General features: G+C 37.7%; 1 protein-coding gene across 2 annotated transcripts in view; it reads right to left on the reverse strand.

Moving 5' to 3' along the window:
- The window catches only part of map4k5 (mitogen-activated protein kinase kinase kinase kinase 5), a 59,545-nt gene that overhangs the window by 21,611 nt on the left and 10,072 nt on the right, over positions 1 to 27,862 (reverse strand). For both annotated transcript variants that reach the window (XM_088924525.1, XM_088924526.1), the window contains exons 3-14: positions 25,713 to 25,770; positions 15,545 to 15,635; positions 12,645 to 12,709; positions 12,116 to 12,171; positions 11,734 to 11,781; positions 9,499 to 9,541; positions 8,674 to 8,746; positions 7,817 to 7,948; positions 7,426 to 7,488; positions 5,544 to 5,625; positions 4,702 to 4,824; positions 2,232 to 2,310 (exon numbers count right to left, since the gene is read on the reverse strand). In XM_088924525.1, coding sequence (XP_088780651.1) covers positions 2,232 to 2,310; positions 4,702 to 4,824; positions 5,544 to 5,625; positions 7,426 to 7,488; positions 7,817 to 7,948; positions 8,674 to 8,746; positions 9,499 to 9,541; positions 11,734 to 11,781; positions 12,116 to 12,171; positions 12,645 to 12,709; positions 15,545 to 15,635; positions 25,713 to 25,770 — 913 coding nt within the window. The remainder of the gene's footprint in view (positions 1 to 2,231; positions 2,311 to 4,701; positions 4,825 to 5,543; positions 5,626 to 7,425; positions 7,489 to 7,816; positions 7,949 to 8,673; positions 8,747 to 9,498; positions 9,542 to 11,733; positions 11,782 to 12,115; positions 12,172 to 12,644; positions 12,710 to 15,544; positions 15,636 to 25,712; positions 25,771 to 27,862) is intronic.

Genomic DNA, 27,862 nt, shown 5'->3' on the forward strand with positions numbered 1-27,862 from the left:
GGAAACATGAAGCCATGGATACAAGGAGAAACTAGGAGAAGCACCTTTAAATTTGGAAACAAGAGGCATTTCCTCAGGTTTGTGGGAATCCAGCCTGCTTTTCAACGGTGAAATAGTACATTCTTTCAAGATACAGCTGGATAAGATCCTGCAATCAATTAGCTGAGAGCAACAGCAAGTTAGCCAGGCAAAATGGCCTCCTCTTGACTCTAATTTTTATGTTCTTATGTTTAAGACAAGCCCTCGAATATATTGACGTTGAAAAACAGTACTGCAAAAAGTTGACATAACCCAATATGTTAAAAAAAAAACAAAAAGAGGCAGTTAAAAAGGGAGTTTCTAACTGGCACAACCAGTAAAGTCTCAAATTTAAAGCACAGCTTGACCCTTGTTGTTCTGACATTCCTGGTTAAACTCTGGGCAATTAGGACAGCAGTTACATTTACACAAATGCACATTGTTTTCTTAAAAACATTTTTCTCAAGTGAACAGAGATAGCTTATTTCCAAAGGCTTAGTGTCCATTTCGGAACCTAAACATGGCATATCAGTCACTGTACACCAGAAAACATACTAGAATACGTAGTGAAAAGCAATAATTCTCAATCACTTTCATTCAGTCTATTATACAAGGAAAAAAAGGAGCCAGAAGGCAATTTTTCACACCACTGTTCTAACAGATACAGTAGATCTGTCATAACACAAATGAGTCCTAGCAGAATCCACAAACTTGTCCTAGCAGACACCCTTTTGAAACCTTTTCTGTCTCTAAGGACGTCTGTCACGATACCTTTACCTACTAACTACCAAGGCTGCATACTTGACAACTTTTCAATAGTGTGGCAGCCTACTGCACAGCTCACAAAAGCCTCTGAACAAAATGTTAAATCGGCATGCTTTCTACTGATTTTATAGTTCAATACTTCCTGAGAATTAGAGAGTAAAATAAATTCAGAGCCCCTGAATTTTATTTTACTATAAAATTCAGGGGCTCTGAATTTTAGCGGTGGCTAAAATTCTAGTGGTGGCGGAGCGGTGGCTCTGTGGCTAAGGATCTGTGCCTGTGACTGGAAGTTTGCCGGTTCAAATCCCGCAGCCGGCAGAGAAATCCTACTCTGTTGGGCCCCTGAGCAAGGCCCTTAACCCCAACTGCTCCAGGAGCGCTGTACATTGGCTGACCCTGCGCTCTGACCCCAAGCTTCTCTCTCCCTGTCTGTGTGTCTGTGTCTCATGGAGAGCAGGCTGGGGTATGTGAAAAGACTAATTCCTAATGCAAGAAATTGTATAGGGCTACTAAAGCAACATTAAAAACATTATTACACATTAAATTCAGCATTCTAAAATAAACCCAAAGTTCTGACATAAAACTGAAGTCCTCAATTTGTCTCAAGCCTACAAGTGATTAAACCAAGATTTACACAAAAATTAGAGAAACAAACCAACAATTAGAAAATGTGCTTCAGTCAATTCTAGGGCACCTTTAATGCAGAGATTAAACTTTCTGTGAACTTTTAAAAGTTGACAAAGCTGTTATGCCGGATCTTCAAGAATGAGATCAGGCTCTAATGACCTGCCTCAGACCTCCTTGAGCCAAAGGCCCTGCTTTGATACTTCATACGCAGTAGATAAAAGGACTGCCAGAAATAGCACTGCTAAAACTAGTCAATGACTTCAGCTCATTTTTCTACTTTCGAGCAGTTTTCTTTTTTCCCCTTGAGTGTATTAAAATTCAATATACCTAACAGTAAAATTAAGTCATTAAATGACAACCTGAGAGACTGTAAGAATAGAGACTGTAGAATATGGAGCAGAATGGCATCTACACTGGTCTGAAACTGCAGCTCCCCTCATCCACTACCCACTGGATCATGTCTATTTTTAACAACCCAGCCACGCTGGGTACTGGAACACAGCCAGTCCTGCAGGATTAGTGGAATGATCTGCTTTGGAAGTGGGCCATGATGGAGCTGTCTGATCTCTACGTATCTGGTATACGGTATACAGATGTATACATTCCAACATATCACAAATCTGTAATTATGGAGTGCAGCAAACCAACCTAAAATCTGAAAACCTTTGGACTTGTTCTTGTTTAGTGTAGTGGATGTTCTCATTAGGCAGCAAAGGGCAGATCCCGAGACCAAGACATCAGACTAACTGCTGCAAACCACAGTCTCATCATTAAGACTCTCCTGTCAGCAGAGGCACCCGTATGGAAGCCTGCACACTTACAGTTAATTTCCGAGCGCGTCCTCTCTGCTCGGCAGTTCTTGTTTGTAGAGCGAATGGTGTGGCGAACAGCTGACAGGGGCTGCAGACGGAGAAAACAGAAATCTGTTAATGTGCAACACATTGTATACCACTGGGAACAAAACGGAAAGGAATCAGCCAAACTTCTCTGAGCAGGGACATAAACACCAGTATGTTCCAAAGAACAGGATTTGTACCAGATTCATTTTGTGGAAATGGGCCATGTGACAAAACAGTAGACAGTCTTAACAACATCTACTAAGCTGTGTTGGGGTCACTCAAAGAGACTACCTAACTCTTTGATGTTACTATTGTCAAATTAAGTGGGGCCCTAAGAAAAATCCCTGGCTGTCCTCAGGGTAGGAAATTAAAGAACAATATTTATGTTTTATTTGCTGTATTGTAATGACCTCAAGAGGAAATTAGGTTTTAAAGAAATTCCCTGGACAAAAGAGGTCAAAGCATCCTAAAATCATCTCAAATAATGATTCTGAACATTTTTTCCTTGCAGTAGCTAAAAGGAAATGACCATATTATACAGCAGATAAAATCTGCTGCCCATACCATTTCACTTTATTACAAACAATAGAGCACAAGACTCACATTTATTCAAGGGCTTTCTTATTAGATGATACAAAGCTCAAACCAAAACCTCAAAATGCATCTTCCTCATCACATCAAGTGATGCAATGACCCATGAATATACAAAGTTTAAATAATTATGAATAATATTTATGAAACATTTCCTATAAAATGAGCAGCGTAAGAATCAGATACGCTGGAACAATGTGTGACACAGCAGGTCATAAAATCTGGAAAATCGTTTAAGCACTGAACATGTACACTTCTGCACTCTGTCACCCTTATAGTAAAATTTTAAATCCTTTTCCACAAGGTTATGGTGTATGTTTTGACACAAAACAAAGAAAACGGAAGAGACCCCAATTACAACAAGGTACATATACACACCCAAAATTAGCAACAGTCATGAGGGTGGAGTTTATTTCTACTTGCAATATCAAGAATGGTTAAAAGTACCAGGAAAAGCAGGAGGGGGTTTCTTTTCAGTCATGTTTCAGTGATTATTTCACATCAACATGCTGTTTGCATACAAATAAAAAAACGCAAATCTAACTGTTTTCTTGCCGCCCCTACCAGGGGAGAGCAGAGCGCTACACAATACTCCCTTCACAGCCTGAGTCGGGGCTTGCACACAGACACCAGCCACGGCAAGTAACACAGTCAGGGAGGTCAACAATGGACAAAGGGATTTTCAGGGACAGTGCGGTCACCCAAAGGCATGCTGACATGGAATAAAGAGCTGGGGAGACCAAGAATAACATCTCGCTTTCTAGCTAGGCGTGGCCATCACAACGGACAGCTAAGGAACAGAGGAGGGAGAAGCCCGATAAAGTGTGACACGATACTGCAGGAGAAAGCACACAGATTTTCTGCACCTCCGGACAGAACAAAGGCAGCAGCATCAAGACAGAACCGGGCACTTTTAGAAACACAGTTTTGCTGAATTTCTTACAAACTGTTTTGAGCCAAATAACTATTGTTGGAGTAGTGTTAATAAAGTTGTCAACCACAAAATCCACTTTTTAAAATGAACGTACAATTGTTTTTTTTTAAATAAAAACTCCAAATTATTATTAGAAGAATCCAAACAATGGAAAACATTTTCTATTTGCTTTTTAGTCTGTTGGTGTCACAGTAACAGTTTATTAAAAGCATCAACTAAAAACCAAGGCCTGTCGACTGTTGAATTACTTTAACACTTAGCTGCTGAGACAACCTTTTAAAATATAACACTGTAATTGGACCTCAAGTCCACAATCAAAGCACAATCTTTCAATGTATTTAACTTGTGCTGGAAAAAAGTGTCATTTAAATAGCATGTGGTTGTGCAGAAATAACCCTGAACTTTACAAACCTTTGAAAATGTTACTGGCACTTAACTAAAAATGACTTTATATTTCTATATATTGCTATATTTTTTCCTAAAAGCTTCAACACAGAAAAAAATGAAAACCTGATACCAGAAACCCAAAGCTTTCAAATTTATGATTTTGCAATATATGAACTGTAGCATTTTAAATGTATTTTTAAGTTGTAAAATTAAGACAATAAGACCAATGGCAAATACATATCTTCAAGTTAATAATCACTAAACAACTGTTTTAAATTTGCTGCTTCTGACTCATTGCATCATTGTATATGTTCAATGTTTAATTGTTAACAGGTAAAGAAGTGAAAAATGGCTAGGCATAGGACAAAACAGGGACAAAAAGAAATGCGTATAACTGAAAAACTGAATTTGCCATAGATTGAGCTGAACCGATGGAAGACACCAATGTTAATATAGAAATATAGGGAAAAAGAATTCTACAGGTGACAAGCTCACACACATGCTAGACCCAATATCAAAAAGTGAAGAGCTTTCTCGTACCTCAATATCATCGTCATCCAGATCTCCCCCTGGGTAGTGGGAATGGTGGTCTGGGTTGTTCATTTTGTCTAAGAGCTCAGCAGCGAGGCTCTTGGTCAGGCCACTCTGAGCTACAAAGCTATGCTGCAAGAATGAAGGAAAAACAAAATGGACATCACATTAAGCCCTGTATATTATTGGCACTGTTATTGACTTTACTTAAGGACAGTTCTTTAACAACGAAAAGTTTTGCATTGATGCTAATTCACAGATGTAACAAAGATACAAAGATTTGCACTATTTGAGGATATTTGCCTTATTGGACTTAATTTTCTACATTTTGAATATACTACAAATTCTGCATTCTGTGTATTATGAATAAAATGTTCTTATTTGCCCATGTTTATTTCAAACATGTTTATTATTTTAAACACTCCTCTTTCATGGCAGATGGTAGAATATCGAAGTGACATTAAACAGCAGGTCCTGATTGAAAAGCAAAGTGATAATATAGTAGGCTTTCAGCCATGAGAGAAAGTAGTTTATGGATGTCATATTTTAAGCTCGATCAGTTGCTCCAAGTCATCTAATGTGCCGTTTGAAAGGTAAAGGCTAATTTTAACACTCCATATTAATAGCAGAACTACGGGCATTACTCAACAAGTTAATAATTAAAAGGCTCTTGATCATTAAATTAAATCAGATTGCCTTAGGCAGTGGTGTGAGTGTTAATGACACCAGAAGATCATCCATTGTCCTAATGCTGGATCAGTGTAATTCATCAATTCCTATAATTACAGTAACTTGCAAAAGCTAGAAAAAGTAATCCCTCTGACTGAAAAGTGGAATTTGTGATTTATTACCGAGAGTAACTTTTCTGCTGTAGGCCTCTTCTTTGGATTTTTTGTCAGCGAGACTTTTACAAAGCTATGGAAAGCTGTTGACCTGAAAAAAAGAAAACTTGGGTCACAGTCTCACAGGTGCCGGGGAGAAACAATGTTTGCTGCTACCAGATTTCCAAACCAAACATCCTTCACTCAATCCCACACTGCCAAGACACAACAGTGCCCTGTGACAAGACTCCAAGCCATGGCTAAGTACACAAGAGGCAGACCTTGCCTTCTTACCATGTGTTCACCATGTCCTGCTAATGTAACAATAATATAATTATGTAGTGTCTTTTAGAATCTAGATAGGATGGGTAACACCTGGCTAGTGTCAACATTTCCAGGGGCTTCAAAGAAAGGAGATGTTTGCTGAGATGTAGGGGTTTGGTCAAAGCAATTGAACAAACAGGAGGACAGAAGATGAGAGATCTTTGTCTAGATTATTCAGGAAGACCAGATTGGAGATAAGTGTTTGAACTTTGTGAAGAGAGTTTGCTATTCTGTTGTTGACATCTTTGACATCCGGTGTAAAGAATCCCTTGGTTAAAACTGCCTCTCCTGGCTAGTGGATGCATTTTTAGAACAGGGAGATACAGTAGGTTCCCATACATTTGTTCCCATACATTAGCAAGTGTAGAGAGGTTTAACTGTAGGTCGCATTCGGTTTAGTTTCTCTTCCTCTGGCCTTTGTAGGCATTATATAAGCGTTTGAATGCTTGTTAACAGTCTGGGGTTTTTCTGGGTGGTTAGGACATTAGGCCTCTGGGACGCCTTATTTGAACGTTCGTACAAAGTGTAACTTGTGTGATGTTTGTTAATAAATAAATAAGTATTTAACCCTGTGTGCTTGAATTATTAATCTTTTCACCAAAGCTGTGCCAGAGAACAAAGAACTCATGTGCCTCTAATTATACCCTCCTTTCAGGTATTTTCTTGGCAAAATCTTTGCTAGTTGGGAGTTATGATTATTTAACTAACTTATTAATTAATCTGCTCTGTCAATTTCTGATATTTCTCTATTTGTAATTCCTATTTGTAAAAATATTTTCAAATTAACAAAGTACTTCCCTTCATACTGTTGCCAAGGGGCTGTGCCTCTGGTAATGACATTATTTACAGCATCTACAACATTCATGAACATGGAGCACCAAATTACATTTTTTCCTTCATGACTTATCATTACATGTTTACAAGCTTCATGGTGAAGTTTTCAAGTCTGCCTTTGAAACCAGAAGTTAAATTAAGTACAGATACCGGAGTTTGTCTCTGTTTCTTGTTGGGCTGGTTTTCAAATTACAAAAGTATTCATTTCTAAAACACAGGAAACACTGTATACATCTCCCATTCAGTTTGCTCAATATTAGCAAGCGTTCCTGTGCACATTTTCAGATCAAATTTCAATTACGACTAGAATTTCATTTTAATAGGTCATTTAACAATAAATAGACTGAATCATGGTCCCGGACAACATAATCGAGGACAAGACACAATAGTTATGTAGCACTGTGTATGACCCTATAGAGATTTTTCAAACACAAATTTGGGGGAAAAATCTATAAATATATTCACCCAACTTTAACAGTAATAGGATCAAAATAATTGACGGTGCTTGTGAGCACACAGGACCCACAAAGCTGACAGAGTTCACCCTGAACTTTGAGCAGTATCCTTTGCAGAAAGAGACCCTAACATGTATTCTCCCAACGACAAAATGCTTGTTCACGTTTTGCACTGATCAAAAACGAAAACTTTTAGTGTAGTGAAAACCACCTAAGTAAAACTATTTAACACTTCCTGTAGAACCAACAGAGGGTTCGAACAGAATCCTATTGCGTGCAAAATGAAAAGACACACTTACCACTTAATCTTGTCTTTAAGCTTTGGTGGCTGAAAGCTGCTCTTTGACATTAAAAACAAGGCCCTGAAATGTAACACAACACAATGCAGCTTTAGAGGCTCGGGAATTAAAAAAGTGGAAATGCAACAGGTTTACAGAATTCAACTTTGAAATTATAACATTCATTTTAAAGGATCAAAGTATGACGATGACAGTTCTTTACATGGCATCATATATGTATGTACAAAAGATGTACGTGAGAGATATCGCATTCCATCTGACGCAAAATGTCACCAGCTTCAACAGGAAGAGGTCAGCTGTGACCGCTAGAAAGATATGGTAATATTAGACACCGACAAAAGAACAGAACAACAGAAATGAACAAGGGGGAACTTGTCACACGGCAGGCTACCTCATGGGGTGGAGATCAAACATGGGGGGCTGCAGTTCTGCCAGTTCGATGGCCGTGATGCCCACTGCCCAGATGTCACACAGCTGGTTGTAGCCCCCGTTTTTCTCCACTGCCGCTACCTCGGGGGCCATCCTTCAAACGAGAACAACGCAGAGGTCAGTCAAAACAGCGCCTCAACAAGTCTCTTTGCCACTCGCTCGATTGATCCTTCGGCAAAACTGTACTGATACCAGTCAAAAGGACGTACAAATGAAACAAATGACACTTCAGAGAGCAAATTACACATTTTTAAACAAATTACTGTAACTTGGCCCTGGCCTTTATTTAACCATGTAACTTACATTTGTTTCAGCTTAACTGACAGCTTTGCGTCATAAATTTAAATCTGCGTGTTAAAAACAGGGCCCTGTGGAAATTCAAAGTTACCCTTAAAGGTATTTGTATTTTGTACTTGTATTTGCTGTAAATACTTGTACTTTTATAACTTTGAAATAAGGTTAAAGAGAATTAACACCAGAAATATTTTACTGAAGTCTTTTTATTTTTATATAGATTAACTTCAAAGTAACTGAATATTTGAATATCCATCGAATATTTCCTATTTTGTGCACAACTACAATCAACTTGTTGTATACATTCTACTTCTGCAGCAAAGGTCATGCAAATTATTTAGCTGAAAGACATAAAAGATTAAACTGTCCACTGAATTAGACTCCACTGTACTAAGTCAGACCACTGTCCACTTTACAGAACGCGTAGAGCTCTGTTTCATTTTAGATGACAATAAACCCAAACGTAATAAGACGATCAATTTAAGAAAAAAAAAATCGATTAAAAACTGTTGCAAAGGAATTTACCAGTAAGGTGTACCAATGAAGGACTTCCTCTTGGCAATGGTCGCTGTTATTTTGGCTGCAACTCCAAAATCAGCTGCAACAAATAAGGGCCTGCTTTAATTTCACTCATTCGCACAAATACTTGACAAACAAAAATACAATCTTAAACATTTCCTTTTCTCCCCCCCAACGTTAAATGCCCTAGCTCTGGAATAACGAAGAAAACCAAGTCCACCGACGCTTCACTGCGATGTTGTTACCCATTACTTCAGGGCTGTTACACCTCACGAATGAGCAGGAGGCAAAGCAGTCGGGCCTGTGTGTCGAGCAGAGGATACCTGACAGCTATGCACTGCCTGCTGGATAACCCCGGGCATCTTTTTCTAAATAAAAGTCCAGGCTCAGAGAAACAATGTCTGAGTCAGGAGGCGCAACCTGCTGTCCAACTGAGCATCCTTCCAGCTGAAGCCACAGGGAAGCCCCAATCCCATAGTGAGCAGCCCTGATCCCGGAGTGCCAGCACCTAGCAGGCCTTACAGCTGTCCTTCTCATCATTCATGTAAAGACGTGGAACACGGACGAGGTTTGATTAATTTAGTATGCTTGTTGCGTCAGTTAAGTCAGTATCATCTAACTGGTCCTAAAAGCTAGAGGGTGTTGGTATTTACATTTTAACTCATCTCTTACATACTTAGTCAAATATGTACCTGTGTACGTGGTGAATAAAATGTTCAAAGTGGTTAGAAAATGAGGTTGTAAAGGTAACCTACAGAATATGTGGATTGTGGCTCTCCTGGACCAGGGCTGACCTGTCCTGTCAAATTTCTCAAAAGAGCAGATACTTACCCAGCTTTACATCTCCACTGTCTGTCAGCAGAATGTTTGCACCCTATATGAGCATACAGAAACACAGGGCTATAAAATCACAACCTTCCTAAACAGCAGTACTGAAACAATTACAACATTAACAGCCTATATGAACACACAAAACTGGGTAAAATTGGAAATTCAACTGTTATACAACTTTGAAAATCCTTCTAAGATATAATAGTGCTTCTTAAGGTAGCATTGCTATTTTAAATTGAGATCCCTTGCTGGACTGTGTAGAATTGGAATGATTTCAAGCTTGTCTGAAGACTCACCCACACTCTTAATGCCATTCCCACTTTCACGCTGCCACTCAAAGACATTATTCATCTGTGGCTTTAAACTTCATACGTGTGGTAGCCTGTCTATAATCCTGATTAAGTACAATTAAAAGTTTGTACATAAAGACACAATGCTCAAATTTATGCTTACCCTGTAATAATAGCTATGCAATTAATATTCTTATGTTTTCAAGTCATATAATTGTTTCACATAGTCTCAGCAAATTATAGATGTTATTGAAAGTCAGCGGCCTACACTGACAGCCAGAAAAAAACTCAACGTTTTTATCTTGAACAAAGAAGACTACAAGTGGATCTGGAATCTGAAAATCCTCATAGGCACTGACAAAGTCTACCTAGAATGAACTGTGAAACATGAACCAGTGTGGAGAACAGGAAGCACTTCTTTACCCAAACGTTTGGAGGAGTGTGGAACAAGCTACCGGGCCATGTTACTGAAGCTGATACTCTGCCTTCCCTCTAGAAAGGGCTGGACGTAATCCTTGGATAAACAAGCTACTAATGAATAAATGTGCCAGATGGGCCAAAAGGCCTCCTCTTGCTTGTAAAACTTCGCATAAATGTTCGGCGTGGAGGAGTAGTCAAAATCCCCTCATGAGTTTAAGAATGTATAAAAGGGTACAGGAAGTTGCTCCTTTAGGTTGTTTAAACCACAGGTGAGTTCACAAAATATTTATTACAGAACGTATTTAGAAACATTTGCAAAGATGTTCTCACGGTCCTACTATATACAGTATATATAAAGTACGCTCAACAATTTTTGTGTTAAAAAGTATTGAACACCAAGATTTTCATGTTACAACAACTTTCTGTTCCAGGTCATCAGGTAAAAAATTACATTTAAAATTAAATTTGAATTAAAATTTGGAGAAAAATCAAGAATTTCAGTCAGGGCCAGACTGTATAATTTTGCTCAGAGATTACCTCACTGACCTTTCGACTTTCATAATTGTCTCATCTACACCAATTGCTGATGCTCCTTCTCTTTGCAACACAAAACAAACAAAAAAATCAATCTGCTGGAGCCACATTCATTTGGTTCTTAAAACTCTTTATACCAGCTTTTAAGAACACCAAGACAATGAAAACATGCTACTGTATGTTTGTGGCTTCTAAAACATGCAGTGTCTGGTCTAGACAGCACACAAGCCAAGCCTAAGACTGTGCTTGGCAAATACTAATACAAGATACAACAGAGTTAACTGAGCCCATCACAATCATGGTAAACAATATGATTCAATGTCAACAGAGTCATCTAGAAAGGGAACACAATTTCCAGTTTCCAGGACTGTACAGCGGCTCAGAAGATATCCAAACAAGTGTGAAGTTGTTCTTAATCTACTGAGTCAAGATATGGTGTAGTAAGTGCAAATTAGCTCTAGGCAAAACAGGCTCAAGTGTTACAGATACGCAGCAGTGTTGAGTGACAAGTCTTATGTGTGTGCATCCTGTAGCCACTGAAAGAAAACAGGATGTACACCAGCCATGGCATGCACAGTGAGTACAAGCCCGAAGTCATCTGTCACACACCGACAAACGCTGCAAGACCACGATAAGTGCCAATGATAGCTGGGATAGGAAGCTTTCGAAAACAAGCATAATGAGAACCGTGTCAGATTGACATCACTCCCCCAGCGTGGCTATCCTTCATTGCTCACACCATTCAACTCTGGTTTCCTGTGGCTTCACCTCACATTTCTGCAGCAACGGAATCGAAATTTATCACAATACCAGCGGTTCGCAATTTCTTAAAAAAATGTAACAAATGAGAGCAGCAGTTGTCTTTGAAAAACATTAATCTGCATGACTGGTATTCCAACAAGCTTTGCAGTCTTCTGCACTCTCTGTGTCTTGAGCGGACCCTTCACTCGTTTTTAGTACAAGTACACCTGAAAACTCACAGCGCACGTACCTTGATGTCACGATGCATTTTGTTCTTACTATGAAGATAACCGAGGCCCTGTAAAGGGGAAAAACAATTAAAAAAAACATTCCACAGCTCAACACCCAACCATGACAGAAAATGAGACTCTGGCTCTTCAATGTACTCAAATACAGAAGTAACCTTTGTGCATTACAAATTAATTGTTATGCAAACGTATGACAAGTGTTAATTTAAAACTAATAGGATATGTACTGCATTAAAAAACCATGGAAACATACATATCTAAGTATCAAAAATTGATATTCAAGCATTTTAAACAAACCAGTTTAACAGATTAATTTATACCATCTTCCAAATTCCTCTTTCTTTAACATCGTACAGTTCGCTTTCATCAAAGTTATTTTCTTACCTGCAAAGTTTCTCTGCAGACATAGGCAATTTGTAGTTCTGAAAGAGGCCCAGTCACTATTAAACACAAACATAAAAAGGTCTAAGATATCTGTCATGGCCTATATTTCAGCTACACTGGTTGCAGCTTAAAAAAGCACACATACCGGAGTATGGTATACCAGAGCACATTGAAGGAAACATTAAGGCCTTGTGTATTTTTAAATGTTATTTTTAAGCGGGAATTTATAAATTAGTAATTAAAAATGAGCACATGTATGAACAGTATATCTGAAATAGAACAGTAGGGAACATTCATCTACACTAGGGAAAAGTCAGGAGTTATACTGATACCAGAATGTCTCTGAAAATCAGATGATATGGACCATTCTATTGCAATCAACTGATCAGGTCACCCTTAAACCATGAATATATATGTCCCCTGAGAAACAGCGTTAGTGCAGTGGGTAGCAGCACTGAGCCACAGAAACCTCACCAACCCCTGTTCAGTTTCTATTATCTGAACACACTACGAAAGGAGGCTGCATTACCATGGTAGATATCCTGCAGAGATCCGCCACCACAGTATTCCATGCAGATCCACAGTTTCTCCCGGCTGTTGTGTGGGGAACAAAGAACAACAACATTGATTCAGGTGAGCAGAGAACCTTCAGTGTCATGTGTTTAAGACTCAAACAAAAAAGAGAAATATCAATGGATTTGAAAACAGAGCTACTGGATAATAGTAACAACTATATGAAAACTTCTGCAGAAAAAATATTCTATGAGTCAATACACTCTATAGAAAATTCAGGTGTTTCTTGACTACAGTACGTACAGTAGTTATAAAGAGAAAGACATCCATCGGACTCAATTCAATCACCCATGCTTTGTTATCTTCTGTAAGGGCAATTTTCCCCAGAAAGAAAGGTATTAAATCTCTAAGGCTATACACATGATACAACATTTTTTTTCTGGAATTCTGTGTAGTGCAAACTTCAAAAGCAAAGGAACGTTTGCAATATTTCAATAAGTTATTTGCAGATTTATTAAACAGTACAGACTGTCTTGAGAAAGCAGTGCTGAATTATCTGATTAAGTTCTTTTTTCTCCAGTGCCCAAAATGTCCAGAGACTCAGCTATTTAAAGACTTTAGGAGACTTTAGAAATTATCATCATCCCAGGACCGATAAGATAGAATCCTTTTTAAGTTACTCAGTTATGTTTAATCAGTTGCCAAACATTTTTGAAAAAAGGGAAGCACTTTAGAGCAGAGTATGAATCGTTTTTATTCATATTTTTTCCCTGGCCATCCACAAATTCTATACGTTATGAATTCCTTATCACCTGCACAACCATGCCAGTAGGGATGCTCATATACGTATATGTAAAATTACACACATTTAAGGAAAAAAATCTTTGGTAAGAGGAACCAACATTTGTCAGCAATCTCTGTGTAGAATCATTTTCATACTTTGCAAACACTGCTGTATGACCTGATTAGGTCAAAGAAGCACAAGAAATGAACTAGGCTGTAATGTGACTCTTTGTTTAACCTGAACTTCTGCTCACTGATGAACAGAACTGTACCAAAATTTCAAAGATCAAGTTAAATATCAAAGTCTGCACTCGCAGGAACTAAAACAATTTCATAGTGTTCTCTTTGCATTCCAATTAAGCTGTTGCTTGCTATGATAAAGTTTGGAGAAAATACGTTCTTATTCATACAACAATGTAAAATGGATTTAAATTTGTTCAATAATATCCAGAGACACTACCAAAACATACAGTTGTGCTGATACTTAAGAGACCCTTTTTATGTTACTGTTTGCAATAGAAGATCCAGTAATAATAATCCTACAAGACATAACGGATACATTGGATTTAAGTCCGGACTGTTTCACAGTTCTTGGTATCATATGTATAAATGCTTAATCACTCTGAAAAGGGAAGAGCTTGCAACTCGATAAATCTGTAATGCAGCATTAAAATGATGAGCCAGAGATTTGAAGTTTCAAACAAGCACAACTATTCAACTATCTGATTAAAAATAATAATTGTCAATCTACAGTTTGCACACCAATAAAGAATGATAAACAACTGCATACGAACTGTGTGGTTCGTGTTTGTCCTGTCTAGGACTCAGAACGAATGCCCTTTTTCAGAATGATCCATGAGGATGGATTGGTCTCTAAGCTGCATGCAACAGCAAGATGTAACCAGATCACTAAATAGTTTGATGACTTATACCTACTGTATACTATGGCCATTGATGCTTTTAAACTTGCAACTTTCATGTCAATCACAGAAATTGTTGAAATCATTTACACAGTATGGTGTACATAAGAAACCTGAATCTGTGAAATAATGAATCCAGGACAGCTAGTTCTATCTTTATTGAGCATTGTGGCTATAAATATCAAATTGCACTTCTAAAACATAGTGTTAAGTTATGAAGATGTGCCACAATAGTTACCTTCAATCAAGTCCTCATTTTAGAGGAAGCTGTTCCAAACTCACAGAAGTGAAACTGACAGTATACAGTCTGTGAACTTCCCATGACTTCAATGTTTGATACACCTAGATCCGTTAGCCTATGAAGCACTCATACTACTAAAATTAAAAATGGCATCGCCATTTTCAGACTGCAATCTAAAACCATTCACACGACTACATTTAAAAAACATTAAGGATTTTCCCAAGTTAAAATGATTAAAATGCAAACATAAAAAAATGAAATCATAAACTACTTGTTATTGTATAATCAACAGCAGTTAATGTGAAAGAATGTAGAAATGGCCCTTCAAAGCAACTTTGCCAGCATTCAAGACATGTTACTATGTACAAGCACTAATAGCTAAATTACATGGTACTGTCTGTATGCGTGCATGCATCCCCCCTGAGTCACAGACACATAAAAAGACCATTGGGTTCCAGTTCCAGTAAGAGGAGCTAGACAAACTTTTTAGGTGGGGGTGGGACATAGTACTTTAGAGGGAATTAGGCACTGCACTATTCTTCAGAAGTAACAAAACCAGGTTTTCTAACACTGAGAAGCAACCACTGCCACAGTGCCAGTAGAGCAGCAGGTGTCTGGCTTCAGGGTCCGACTCATCTTTTGTTCATATTTATGGGTTTTAAAATCCAGCAAATTGTTCATCTTAAAGCTCTATGTGGAGTGATAGTACACAAACACTAGTCCAAAAACTACAATTTGTACACTTCAGAATATATAAATGTATCTTTAGCATTCCTGAAAACTTCCAAGGCTACAAAACCAGTATTTGCTTTGTGCCCTTTAGTCCTGAAATACTGCTCAATAACTCAGAAAAGTTTAATTGGAGACAATGTGCACATACTGGACAATCCATCAGGCAAACATACATAGAATGGAAATGGTGTATAAAACCAATTTGTCTATTTCAGTTCTTCAAAGGTAATTCAGCCTTACCATAAGTAGCTTCCAAAGTAGGCCACAATATTTTGGTGTGTGCATTCTTTCACCATAAAGATTTCCTGCTGGATGATGGAAAAGTCATCCCCTGGAATGAAAAACAGTAAGTTAATGTAAGAGTTTGAATTATTTTACAATATTCCCTACATGACGGGGATACAGGCTTAAAAGGATTTAAAGAGCACTAACACAAAGGCTAGTTCATTCAAATTTTTACATGAATTAGAAAAAGATCTAGTCTTAATGGGTAAGAGGGATATTAATGAGGATTTCTTTCATCAAAAAATGGTCCACATTATTATCTGCCAAAAATCATTGTCTCATGATTTAAATACAATACTTCATAGCAGGAGCTCTCCTGTAACGTTCACTGTCACATTGCTATTTTTTCAAAGACGTTTTTTTCCATAAACATTAATACAGTATGTATTGGGAAAGAAATGTAAAGTCCTCTACACACTGCAAATGAATGTTGATTACTGGTTCAATACAGAAGTTTAATGCAGTGTATATATGTTTTCCAGATAGAACGTTTCAAGTTAAAAGGAGGACTTTTAATGACGGAAAAACCGTGAGCTTTTACTGCTCTGAGTTTTTGTTTTTCACTTGCAGGCCCACTTCATATTTCAGGAATTAGAACTCTAATATCACCACTAAGATTAATTTTCTGTGGGCCTGGTGTTTTATTTTGCAGTGCTTTCCCGTGTCCAACAAACTAAAAAATAATTTTTCAGAACTTCATGGACTACAAATGGAAATTAGAAAATGGACTCATTAGAAATATACACGTATAATACATATATATATATAAATATATGTGTCTTGCATTTAAATCTCATCTCGCCTGTTGACTTTTCATCTAGGCTGATGTACAGATACTGATTATTGACATATTGTTTCCCTTTTGTATTATTTTTCCATGTCTCAGTATGTAGTGTCTTTTTAATTCTGTATAATCTTTCAATCTGGCAGTAAAATGTTGTTTCACCACAGTTCCCTGCAGAAATATTTATAAACAGAAATTCAGACATTAGGCTATCAACCTTCACACGTTAAAACGATAAGAAAAATATTTGTAACTCAAAAGCCACAAACCAGATGTCATAATCTTTATAATGGTGTAGATTAAATAACCCAGTCTTTAATCGACAGAAGATTTACTACAAAACATTCTATCAACACCTTAATTTTTTAATCATCATTTCTGTATGTCAGCTTTTCATGTGAAATATACCATACTGACAAATATCACTTTCAAACATTTGTATTACTAATTTGCCCCCATCAACTCACTACTTTTACTGTAACAAAGACTCTTTAATCTCTGGACTGTAATCTCTAATCTCTGGACTCCTTGTTCAGAACATCTAAGTAATTTTTCTTACAAATATTTTGACCAGAATATGTATAAAGATATCTATTATTAGTTATGAATTCTACCAAGAATTAAAACCTCAGATAATTTCTGTATGAATACAACAATAACTGCAAATCACAAGTAGTAATGAAGGGCAGAGCACATCTACAGTACTTAAATAAACTGAAGCACGTTGCTCTTTGGTAATTTTTAGCGATCACAAAGTATTTCCTTTCACTATGCCAGACCTAGAGCTTTCTACCAAGTAAACCACAGAAACACAATCCGATGGATGGGAGTTTTAATTATGAGTCCATCCAAAGTGAATGGTTTTTATCCATTAATACATGAAAGACATTTTATCAATTGTACAGACATCTGTATACAGTATTTCAGAATATTGATGCATACAAACTCAACTTACACACTAATGAACACAAAGCAAAAAATGCAAGGCCATCTGTTGTTAATTCAACAGCAACACTGCAGCCCTGGAACCTATTAGTGAAAGAATGAGATTCGTGTTTTTCTGTTGTGATCTCGCTGTACTAGTGGATTTTCTTACATTAATGATCTTAAATGGTGAAGTAGATCTCAAGACTATTCAAGCTACTAAATTACAGAATGCATGTAACCAACTCTATTGTAGACACCTGCAACGTGTTGCAAAGTGTCTTTCTCCCAATTGTTCCAATATTATTACCAATGTACTGTATTTGGCTGACACTTTTATTCAAAGCAGCCAACATTTGTAACTACAGTATTTGGTGGGCATTTGACTAGAGGAAAGTACACTGCTCAGGGGTATTACAGAAGAATGTCTATCTGGGATGTGAACACACAACAAGTCCAGAGTCCTAATCTCTACACCTCACAATCACCATCAGGGACTTTTACAGGGAGAGAGGATACTTTACAGAAGTTTTAGAACTTGCTATTCAATTTAATTCTTCTCTCTGATTTGCAGCAAGTTTCCAAGGAACCAAAGAACCGAACAATTCTGCTTAACACTGGTGTAATCCAGAAGGTAATACCCTTGCCTACTAATGACCCATGGGCCCACAGTGTACTCTGCTAAACAGAACAACTCATTTACTGACAGCATCTACGGGATTGTTTCCTTAAATAACCCCTGAATTTCCCTGAATACTAGTTTGCTTTTCGTTTCTTAGGTCATTAAGACAGTGTTTTCACAATACAGAATGAAAACACAATACTGATATTTGGTCTTAAGTAGTATTGTAAAAATAAAAAAGAACATTGTATAGAGTCCTTCAGGTTTGTAAAATAAAAAGTAAATTCAGCAGATTTAACACCAAGAACAGTACTCATGTGCAGCTGTCTAACCTGCTCATTTACCAGGAAAGAACCCCACTGTTTTAAGACTGAGGAGAGTCTGATTTCCAGTAACAGAGGAAAAGAGGCTCTTGGTTCAAGTCTCAGCTCTATCAATAACACAAGTACCTTAACCTGCCTGAGTTGTGTCCTCTAGATGAGGCCCCAGTTAAGGGACTGGGCTGCAGCTCAGACTCACGCCTTGCCTCTGTCATCCATGCCACCTAATTGTCTTTTCCAATTAACCCCCTATCGTACTGCCCTCTATAATAATTAATGGACGTGTGATGGGAACACAAAAATAATGTCTGTTTTATACATTGATTCAAGTACACAAATACATTCTGTAGAAATATACATATTTAGAACCTTGCCAAAGTACTTAGAAAACAGTAAAATTCCAGTCAAGAGATAATACAGCTGTGGATCTATGCAATCTAAGTTTTCCATGGGTTATTTCTTCCGTGCATAAACAAACTTCAGCCAACAGGTGCTCCGAAAGGTTAAGAGACTTTGCTGGTTTCTTTTAAACACAGTATTTTTTGGGCATCAGCAATTACTCACCCAGCATGCTTGCTTCAAAAACTAAAGCTAGTCAAAAGGGAACGATTTGAAAAGAAAATGCCCAATCAATGGCTGTATCTAGAATCACAAGGAGTCATAATAAAAAAAATAAATCAGACAGAGGTTTGATTACTGAATCACTAGGATTTAGTGGGAACCAATCACACATTGCCAGTAACAGTTTATTTATGGTTTGGGGTAAAAAAAACAAAAAAGGTCAATGAAACACACAACACAATGAGAAGTTTAAGGCCCAGTTTTATTGCAGTCATCGGTTTTATTACTAGCCTTTTAAGTTTGGTATGAAAGACAGCCTTGGAATGTGTATTTTTATACAAGATTTGGGAAATCAGAGCAATGGCTCTTACTGTTGGAGCAAGAAATCTTGTTAACACTAACCACTGCATCAGAAATGGAAATACTCCAGCAATGAAGCTATAAAAATAGATTTAGGCCAATAATAATAATATTAGGCCAGATTACGGCAGGTACAATTGTAGTCCTGCTGCCTCTGTTCAGATGAAACTGCACACAGCAGTATTGTGTGTCGCAGCACTTCTGTATGCAGGAACCTGCTTCGTTCCTGTAAAGCTCTGCAGTGAAATGGCTGCTCCTGCCTTTCAATGTACAAATATCTGAATGTCCATGACGCCCCAGTTAGCTGCAGTATTTCAGGGAAAGATACAGTGATTCCTTCCAAATGGAAACCTCAAGACATAACCTCTGCCTGGAGCGCAGTATTTGAAACAAATTAAATAGAACAATTTTAACACTCCACCTTAAGATGTAGCGTGCGCCAGTTTATTCTTTGACGTTTTATATTTGCAATATCATAAGGCAAACATAGTCTATGACAGCTTTGCACCACACTTATAATGGCGACATTTAGAAATACTCAACATTTCATTATGTTCCAGTATGAGATTTGCTTTCATAGGTCATACATGACGTCACTTCAATAACATTTTAATACATTAATGTCAAAGTGTGGCAAAGGGCAGCCATACTTCGGAAACCAGAATCCTGACCAGGTCTAGTACAAGTGATTACATTACTCCTATCCTGGAGTCACTGCACTGGCTTCCTGTCAGGTTTCGTGTCGACTTCAAAATCCTCCTGCTCACCTATAAGGCTCTGTATGGCTTGGCACCTCAGTACCTGTCTGAGCTACTATTGTCCTACTCCCCACTTTGCAACCTTTGCTCTTCTAAATCTGGTCTATCTGTTCCCCAAGCCCACCTACACTCTATGGGTGACGGGGCCTTCTCATGCTGTGTCCCAAACCTCAGGAACTCCATCCCTAAGGATATCAGAGTCACCTTCCTTTCAAATCAAGACTCAAAACCTTCTTCTTTAGAAGAACCTTTACTTAACTGGCTCTGTTATTTATCCCTCTGCTCCTACTGTATTCAGTACCTACTGTCTCCTCTCATTGTGTATTCTCATTGTGCATATCCTGGTATTTTTTTTTCTTGTCATTCTTTAAAGCGCTTTGAGAAGCCAACTTTAAATGCACTATATAAAATGAAGTTTATTATAATTACTAGGGCAAATAAAACTGTTTGGAAAAAAAAACAAATGCTGAATTAATGGCAAGTCAATGAGTGAAATACAAAACCAGTACTGTACATTTATTTTGTGTCATAAACAGAGTGGGTGAAATCTCTTATGTTTTGTCACAGAATTTCGTGATTAACATGTTCCCAAATAAAAACCAATCATTCGATAAACAGATAATCTGGTTAGGAAATAACTTTTGTTGACAGGAATGGGGAATCCCCTTGATAAACACTGCTCACTACCTGGGTTCCTGACACTGCATTAAAAAATGAATTAAACTGGTCTGCTTTGGCTTCAGGTTGAATAAATCTGTTAGACAGGAATTAACCTGCTGGACTTCATCCACATCAACACAATGCCTCACTTATTAACTAAGAACTAGGTAGTGAAATTTAAATTTGTATTCAAGTGTCAAAAGCTACAATAATGCCCCTGTTGTATCGCCATAAAAATACACTCTTCAGTCATCAATGTTATGATCACAGAGTTGTTTTCTCAGAAAATACACCAGCATTACACATCTCTATGAATAAGTGATTTTGCAATCACACATTGCACTACCAATATACTGTACATTATGTAAAATAATGCTTTATCATGGCTCTTTCTATACTTTAGAAAAGATTTAAAGGTAAAGAGTTTTTTTACATATGACTACAACTCATACAGAATTAATTTAACCTTAAAACAGCTTGAGTCTAATACAGCATGATTATTAAGAGTCAAGGACTAGCAGAGCCCCTGAAAGCTACCGTGTCTGTAGTCTGTAGGGTTTCTTTCCAAGTCAGCCCATTAAGACACATAGCAGCTTGTTATCGACTTCACTGTATCTACAAAGGAGGCTGACTGTAATGTAGGTTACACCTAGTCTAAAGACAAGCCACTCTACCTCAAAGAAATGCACAAAAATCTAGTAAAGAGCTTGGGTGGCAAACTGATTATGCATTACTTATATAAAATAATACAGCAAAAAACATTTTAAATTTAAGTTATTGTATTGATCTAGTTACAATCTTGTGAACAGTACCGCTTTGTATCTTTATCAAGGCTCAGAAGCCACCCAAAGATGAGCCTGATGACTTCAGGGATGGAGAACAATAATAAATGTGGTGTAGTAAGTGGTGCTGGAGGGCCAGTAAGTGGTTATCCAGAATTTCAGACCAATGCCCTAGTATAGTGACCAGGGAGAGTTATCTGTTGTTAAGATGAGATGCCAGATTGAGATCTAGACTATATGGTCACAAGTGATCCAGCGGTAATGTTCAAAGTCACCAGAAGACTGCCTCTTAGTACACCCCTATAAATCCTACCTGCTGCTACACTGCACTGGCTATCCACAATTTCTGATCAATAATTTCATTGCATCGCTGTTCGGTTTATTGTCGCTGCAACATGCAAGCCATGGACTATAGTTAGATCTTCCACATATAACTATTCATTTTAGTTCATCGCAGAATTATGCAGAAAACATTCAGTGCCTCCAGTTCATGCTCAATAAAGAGAACCCTGTTTTTAAAGCTGAAGATTAAAGATTAAAGCTGAATTCATATTAGCTCACAAAATTTGCAGATCTTCACTTTTATATTTAGAGTGTGTTCTGTTACTAAATAAAATAATGCTTGTGTACCACAAACCTTATAGAATTGCAAGATTTACAAAATCATTAATTAGGTTTATAGATGGCTGATCCAGTGTACTTTCTAAGGATCTTTCTGGAAGTTGTTGTAACTGGCAACCACCCAGACATCAATTAACTTAGTCAGCATGTCTCTGGGAGGTGGGAGGACACCAGAACATCTGGAAATAAACTCATGTGCAGACTGGTAGGGACAGAAAATGCTCCAGCCAGGAATCCCACAATTAGCCCTGCTAGGGAGGACATTTAGAATAAAATTAAGCTCTAGGATTAGGACAACCACGTGATTGCTGCTGTGCTGCAAACAACATTCATTTGAATGTTCTGAATCTGAGCACAATGCTCTTCGTGAAGACAATAATTCAATACTCCCCGTCTTTACCCAGGCATAAAGAAGCCCCCGTACTGGAGTTAATGGTCAACCTTTCGCGTCCAAAATATTGCAAAAGTGGTAAGGTTCATTTACAGTATTTCACTGGCTCATGCTTTTATCCAGAGTACTTTCCTAGAACAATTTGGGTGAAATATCTTGCTCAAAGGCACAACGGAAGTGTCTGACTTGGGACTTGAACCCGCAGCCTTCCGGTCAAGAGTCTGGAACCCTAGCCACTGCTCCATACTGCTGCCCTGAGTTTAAGGTCTCACTCATAGGGCAGCACTGTCTTCCCTCGTTACCTTACTGAGATACTTTCGAAACTTCAGGTACAGAGGAAGTAACGTCACCTACTGTTCCACCAACACCAAGCATCAACCTGGATTTCCTTAGGTTTCCCATTGCAGGTTGAGGCTGTATCCTAAGTTAATCAGGTTCATGACTGGGAACGAAGACACCACAAATACTGTTTACCAGTATGTTACTTTCTGAAACAGCAACTGAAGTCCCAGAAATCAAATCAACAGTGTTTAACATATCTCCTCAATCTTTGAAATGAAAAAGATGACACCCATTTTATATTAGTTTCATAATATTCTAGTACATAGCACTTTCACTGAAAGACAAACATTTTTACACTATTAATTTTCCAACACAAATGTTGTACCTGAAAAACCTTTTTGTTAAAATGGTATATTATTTAGTTTTACTTTTTATAACTGAAATGATGATCCATATAAATCATTATTAGCTGCTAAGGATGAAGAAAAAGATTCATACACATTGCTATCAACGTTAGAAGCCGATGTCTTTCATAGCAACGTGCATATTGCTTTATTATAAAAACATTGTCAGGGGAAAAAAGTTTAGAAATTCTTCAGATTCAATAAAGTAAGTGTTGGTGTGAAAAAGCCCTTTATTTGATAGCAGCCTCAAAAGAACTGGGCTTCAAGGAACAGCTGTAAATAGCCACTCAGCCACTTCAGAAGTCACCTGAAGAAATTTGTTTCAACAGTGTCAAATCAGCTTAGTGTTATGTCTCCCTTCTGGGAACGATCAAAGGTCTGCCAAATCCTCATACTACAGTAGGTTTCACCCACAGGTTGGATGGCCTGCAGAGGCTCAGTAAAAACACCTATAGTCCTTCAGTGCTCACAGCCTAGCCTGACAAACCACCAATAGCCCACAGGCCTCCTCCCCTCAATAATAGCTGCATACTGCACCTGTCTTTCAGGAAACTCATCAAGATAATATAATAAACACATGAGCTCCTGTGAAACTTCCTCCTTTGTCCACATTAACTTGTGACCCATTTATAAATTCTATTAAAAGTTCTCAGTGCAGTTTTTTTCAGGCTCAAAAATATATAGTTTACACTGCTCACTAAGTGGTCCTTTGAATGTTTTAATTACCCCCTCAAGAATTCTTTGGTCTCATCACAAGTTAAATCAAACAAATCATGCGGTCCACAGTCATCTTGCGTCTGCCGGATGCTGCAAAAACAACTGCGGCAGATTTCAACTGGACTGCTTTTTCTAACGTCAATCAACTCCAGAAAAAGTCCAGACAAGCTCCCCTGCAGAAAAATGATTGTTTTTAAAGCTTTGTGTCACCTGTTTAGAAAGAGGTGAAACTTTTTTTTTTTCCAGCTACACACCTTCACTAGTGCACACATACTGCCAGGGTAGGGCTGGCTTTGCACCAGCGAAAAACCAAGCCAAGGCACAAGAGCTGAGACACTGGAGCTCTGCATCGCACCCGAGTCCAGCTCCGAGCTGAAGCTGGCTTCACACGTGTGGTTGTTGCTGCTGAAGAAAACGCACTGGCAGCAGGGAGAGGTTTCGCAATCTTGCCACCAATGCCAAATTAAAAAACTATGTTGTTGGGTTTTCCTGGTGCAAAAAACCCGACCCAAGATTAACAATAACTTATTCTAATTTTCTTAAGATTCACATTATTATATAGTAACCATCACCGTCACTGCACATAGGGTGTGCTGTTTAAAAATAGTTGGGGTGTCACATGTCAGTGTGAAATATTCTATAAACTGGAGTCACTAAAACATTTCTAAAGGTATTAGCTACTGCACTAGTAATGCAGAAAAATGAGACATTTAATTTACGGACGAAAAATTCTCATTACAAGAATAAACCTCATAACCAAGCCACTTCCTTTCCAAAGTCAACACAAACCACAGTATGCAAAGATTTTGTTTTCTCAAGTGAACAGCAACTGCACAGCACAAAAACCCAATCAAGCTAATCTTAGTTAAACACTTCTGGCTCTAACTCATACAATCAGCCCTTGTTTTAGGATCTGAGTAATACCTGAAGCTAGCATCACAAACTGGTCTCAAAATATTAGAGGTTTAAGCCATTCTATGTTAAAAATGTTCAAAGTACAGTAAACACTTGGATTGAAACCCAGGTTTTTCTTGGGTGTCTCAAGCCTCACTAATAACTGTAAAAATATGAATAATTTAGCCCCTTGTGCGACTATTTAGGACTATCCCAAGTAACACATAATACAGGAATGCAAATAGATAATGATTTTTGGCTTTTTAGAAACTCTCTTCATGGAACTCCTTGGCAAGTATGATCTCTTAACATGTAAATAATAGTTGGGTTAATAAAGGGTTTCAATTTATAGTTATTGTTGTTTTTTATGAATAAGGCCATATTTTCATTTTAAAAAGAAAAGTCTGACTTGTAACTTCTTGTATTTTTGCTTTCAGCTTAGGCCCGCCATTACACATTTTTAGGACAATAGAAGGCAGAACTGGTCAGACCAGGAAGAAAAACATACATCTTTCAGGGATCAACCAAAAACCAGGTGTAATTTATTTCACAGGCAGCCACGCCATAGCAACTCTCGAATAGTTTTAGTCAGTGCAACAGACAAAGCCAGTCTCCGTGCCAAAGCTGAAACCTTCTCTCCCAAACCAGATTAATTTTAAGCTTCTTTCTTGGTTTTCATTAAAGTAAAATTAATTTAAAAAAAACAACTCTGCTAAACAGAAAATAAACTGCCATAACTTCAGGTCAACATAATTTAAAATCAAAAACTCTTTTTCCCAATTCTTTTAAAAATTTCCTTAACAGTAAAGTTTGAAAGTAATGTGTTAACTTTAGAAGTGTTTAACTGATAAGTCTATTCATAAAGCTCTTTGAAAGCCAGAGGTGATGCACATTTGTGTACATTGTCCACAATTCTTAATTTCCTTAAATCTTTACTAGGAATGCTATCATCACAAAAGGTAGAGTGTCTACCACCTTATTATTACTGTACCCTTTTAAACAAAAACAAAAATTTATTTTGAAGAGGAAAGAAAAGCACTCACCTGGTTCTAGTTTGATTATTTTGACTGCTGCCAGCTCTCCAGTCTGTATGTTTCGTGCCTGCAAGAACAGATACAGACACATTCATGAACTGGTATTCTCAGTAACAGTTTTTTTGCCATGTGTGTTTTGCTTGACTATGAACTTGGCTTCACATACAGTATGTACTTATCTTTTTACAAATTCAGAGTGAGGGACTGTGCCAGCGTGTGAGCTGCAAAGGAACAAGTAAAAAACTGCTTTGGCTTTGTAGCCTGTTTCAGATGTGTGGGGCAAAGAGACAGAGGGTAAAGATGACAAAGAGAAATAGGAGAATGAGTAAGAGAAGGTGAGGTAGGGAGTCCAAAGAGACTGAAATATGAGGAGATGAAAGCAAACACAGTTTAAAGTGCAAATCAAGACAGCAAAGAGTTCAGGTCTGAAATCTACAAAAACAACACTGTTTTAACATAATTGCACAAAGAGGACTGTATTCCTAAAACACCAAAAACTATTTTCCCATACTGTATGACTACCCATACAAATACTTGGACCTTGGTCAAAATCATTAAAGAGTAACAATTCCTACATTCACCATCTCAAAATCCCAGAAAGCAAACCTAAAATTCAAGGTCCTTACACCCTCAAAAAGGAACCGACAATAATGTGTTTCAAAATACGTTAAATCTGTCCAGCGCTCATCTGCCCATACAAAAATTAAACCATCAAAGATCTACCTCAAACTACCTCATAAGAACTTGTGATTCCATTTCACCTTTTATGCTGACCACACCATATACTGTATCTCCACATGTTACATTACTCCACTCAAACACATGCCCTCCCCCGTCCAAGTTCTTTAAAACTAGCCTGGCATGAAACTGCAAGCAAACAGGAAGTCCAGCGAAAGGTTAGTAGTCAAGTCCTCTTTCTGCATTTTTAGTTATAGACAGTGCTTCTTGTCAGTTCCACTATTCTATTCAATACTATAAAAATGCAGTATTTTTTTTTTATCTCCTCACCACTTCACACTGCCATTTCAGACATTTTAATGTTACAAAAAGTACAAAAAAAAGTACAAAAGTCAAAAGAAAGGGAAAAAAGAGAGGGTCATTCAGCCCTTCTAGCATCTTCAGCTGTAATAATTAATTGATCAGAGGATTTCTTGAAAGGGGCCAAAGTATCATCTTCAACAACACAGCTGGGTTCCTTGTTCCAGTCACCCACATCTATTTGCGTAGTGTCCTGTTTTTAATGGTTTCCATCTAATGTGCATAAAAATAAGAAATGATTTCCTGCTTTATACATCAACATATAGAATATAAATCGGCTAAATGCATATCTTAACAAAGTTTGCCTTTCTATTACTGCCCCAAGGTTGTCCAGAGATCCCTCATCATAAACATCTCAGTCTTTGTAACAGCCTCTTCACGGTCAATGTTTCCCTGCAGCCAATCCCTTTATCTACATGATAAGATGTTAACTGCCACATCTGTGCTTTATGATTCTGCTACCTGCTCGTAAAACTCTGCATACCCCTACTTTAAAAGTCATCTGCCAGGTGTTTGCCCAGTATTTTTGAAAGAATTTGCTGAACTTTCTTGGCAGCTTCTACAGTGTTCGCAAATCTTCCTAATTTGGTATGAGCTGCAAACTTGACTAGTTTGCTTACCACACCAGCATTTAAGACCAGTCGTTTCCAACATTTTTTGGTATACAGACGCCTTTTCAATTTCTTTTTTTTATTCTCCTCCATATATGGAAATTTAAGAAAATGAAGTAACCTGCGGCTGCACCCAGTAGAATGTTTGTATAGTACAGAAATTATGTGAATATCTTAATATCTCAACAAATATATTTGTCAAGCACAGCACTCTGTGTATGTGAGTAACAATGAGATGGTTGGTTTCACTGATGGGAAGTCAGGTTGGAACGATAACAGTTTTAGCTGTAACTCTGATTCCAAATCACATTTTATTTTTCCACAGACTCCCTCTAGTAGTTTTGCAGGCCACCAGGGGACCATTAACAGAATTTAAGAAAAACCTGTGGTACTCCACTACCTTCATCATCATAATCCGAGCATTCATCCTTTATCTGTACTCTTTAATTTTATCTATCACCCAGCTTTGAATCTAAACACATGCATATCCTGAATGCCCCACTCCCTGAA

The sequence above is a fragment of the Atractosteus spatula genome, chromosome 9 (genome assembly GCF_055471065.1).
Source record: "Atractosteus spatula isolate fAtrSpa1 chromosome 9, fAtrSpa1.hap1, whole genome shotgun sequence".
NCBI classification, from domain to species: Eukaryota; Metazoa; Chordata; class Actinopteri; order Semionotiformes; family Lepisosteidae; genus Atractosteus; species Atractosteus spatula.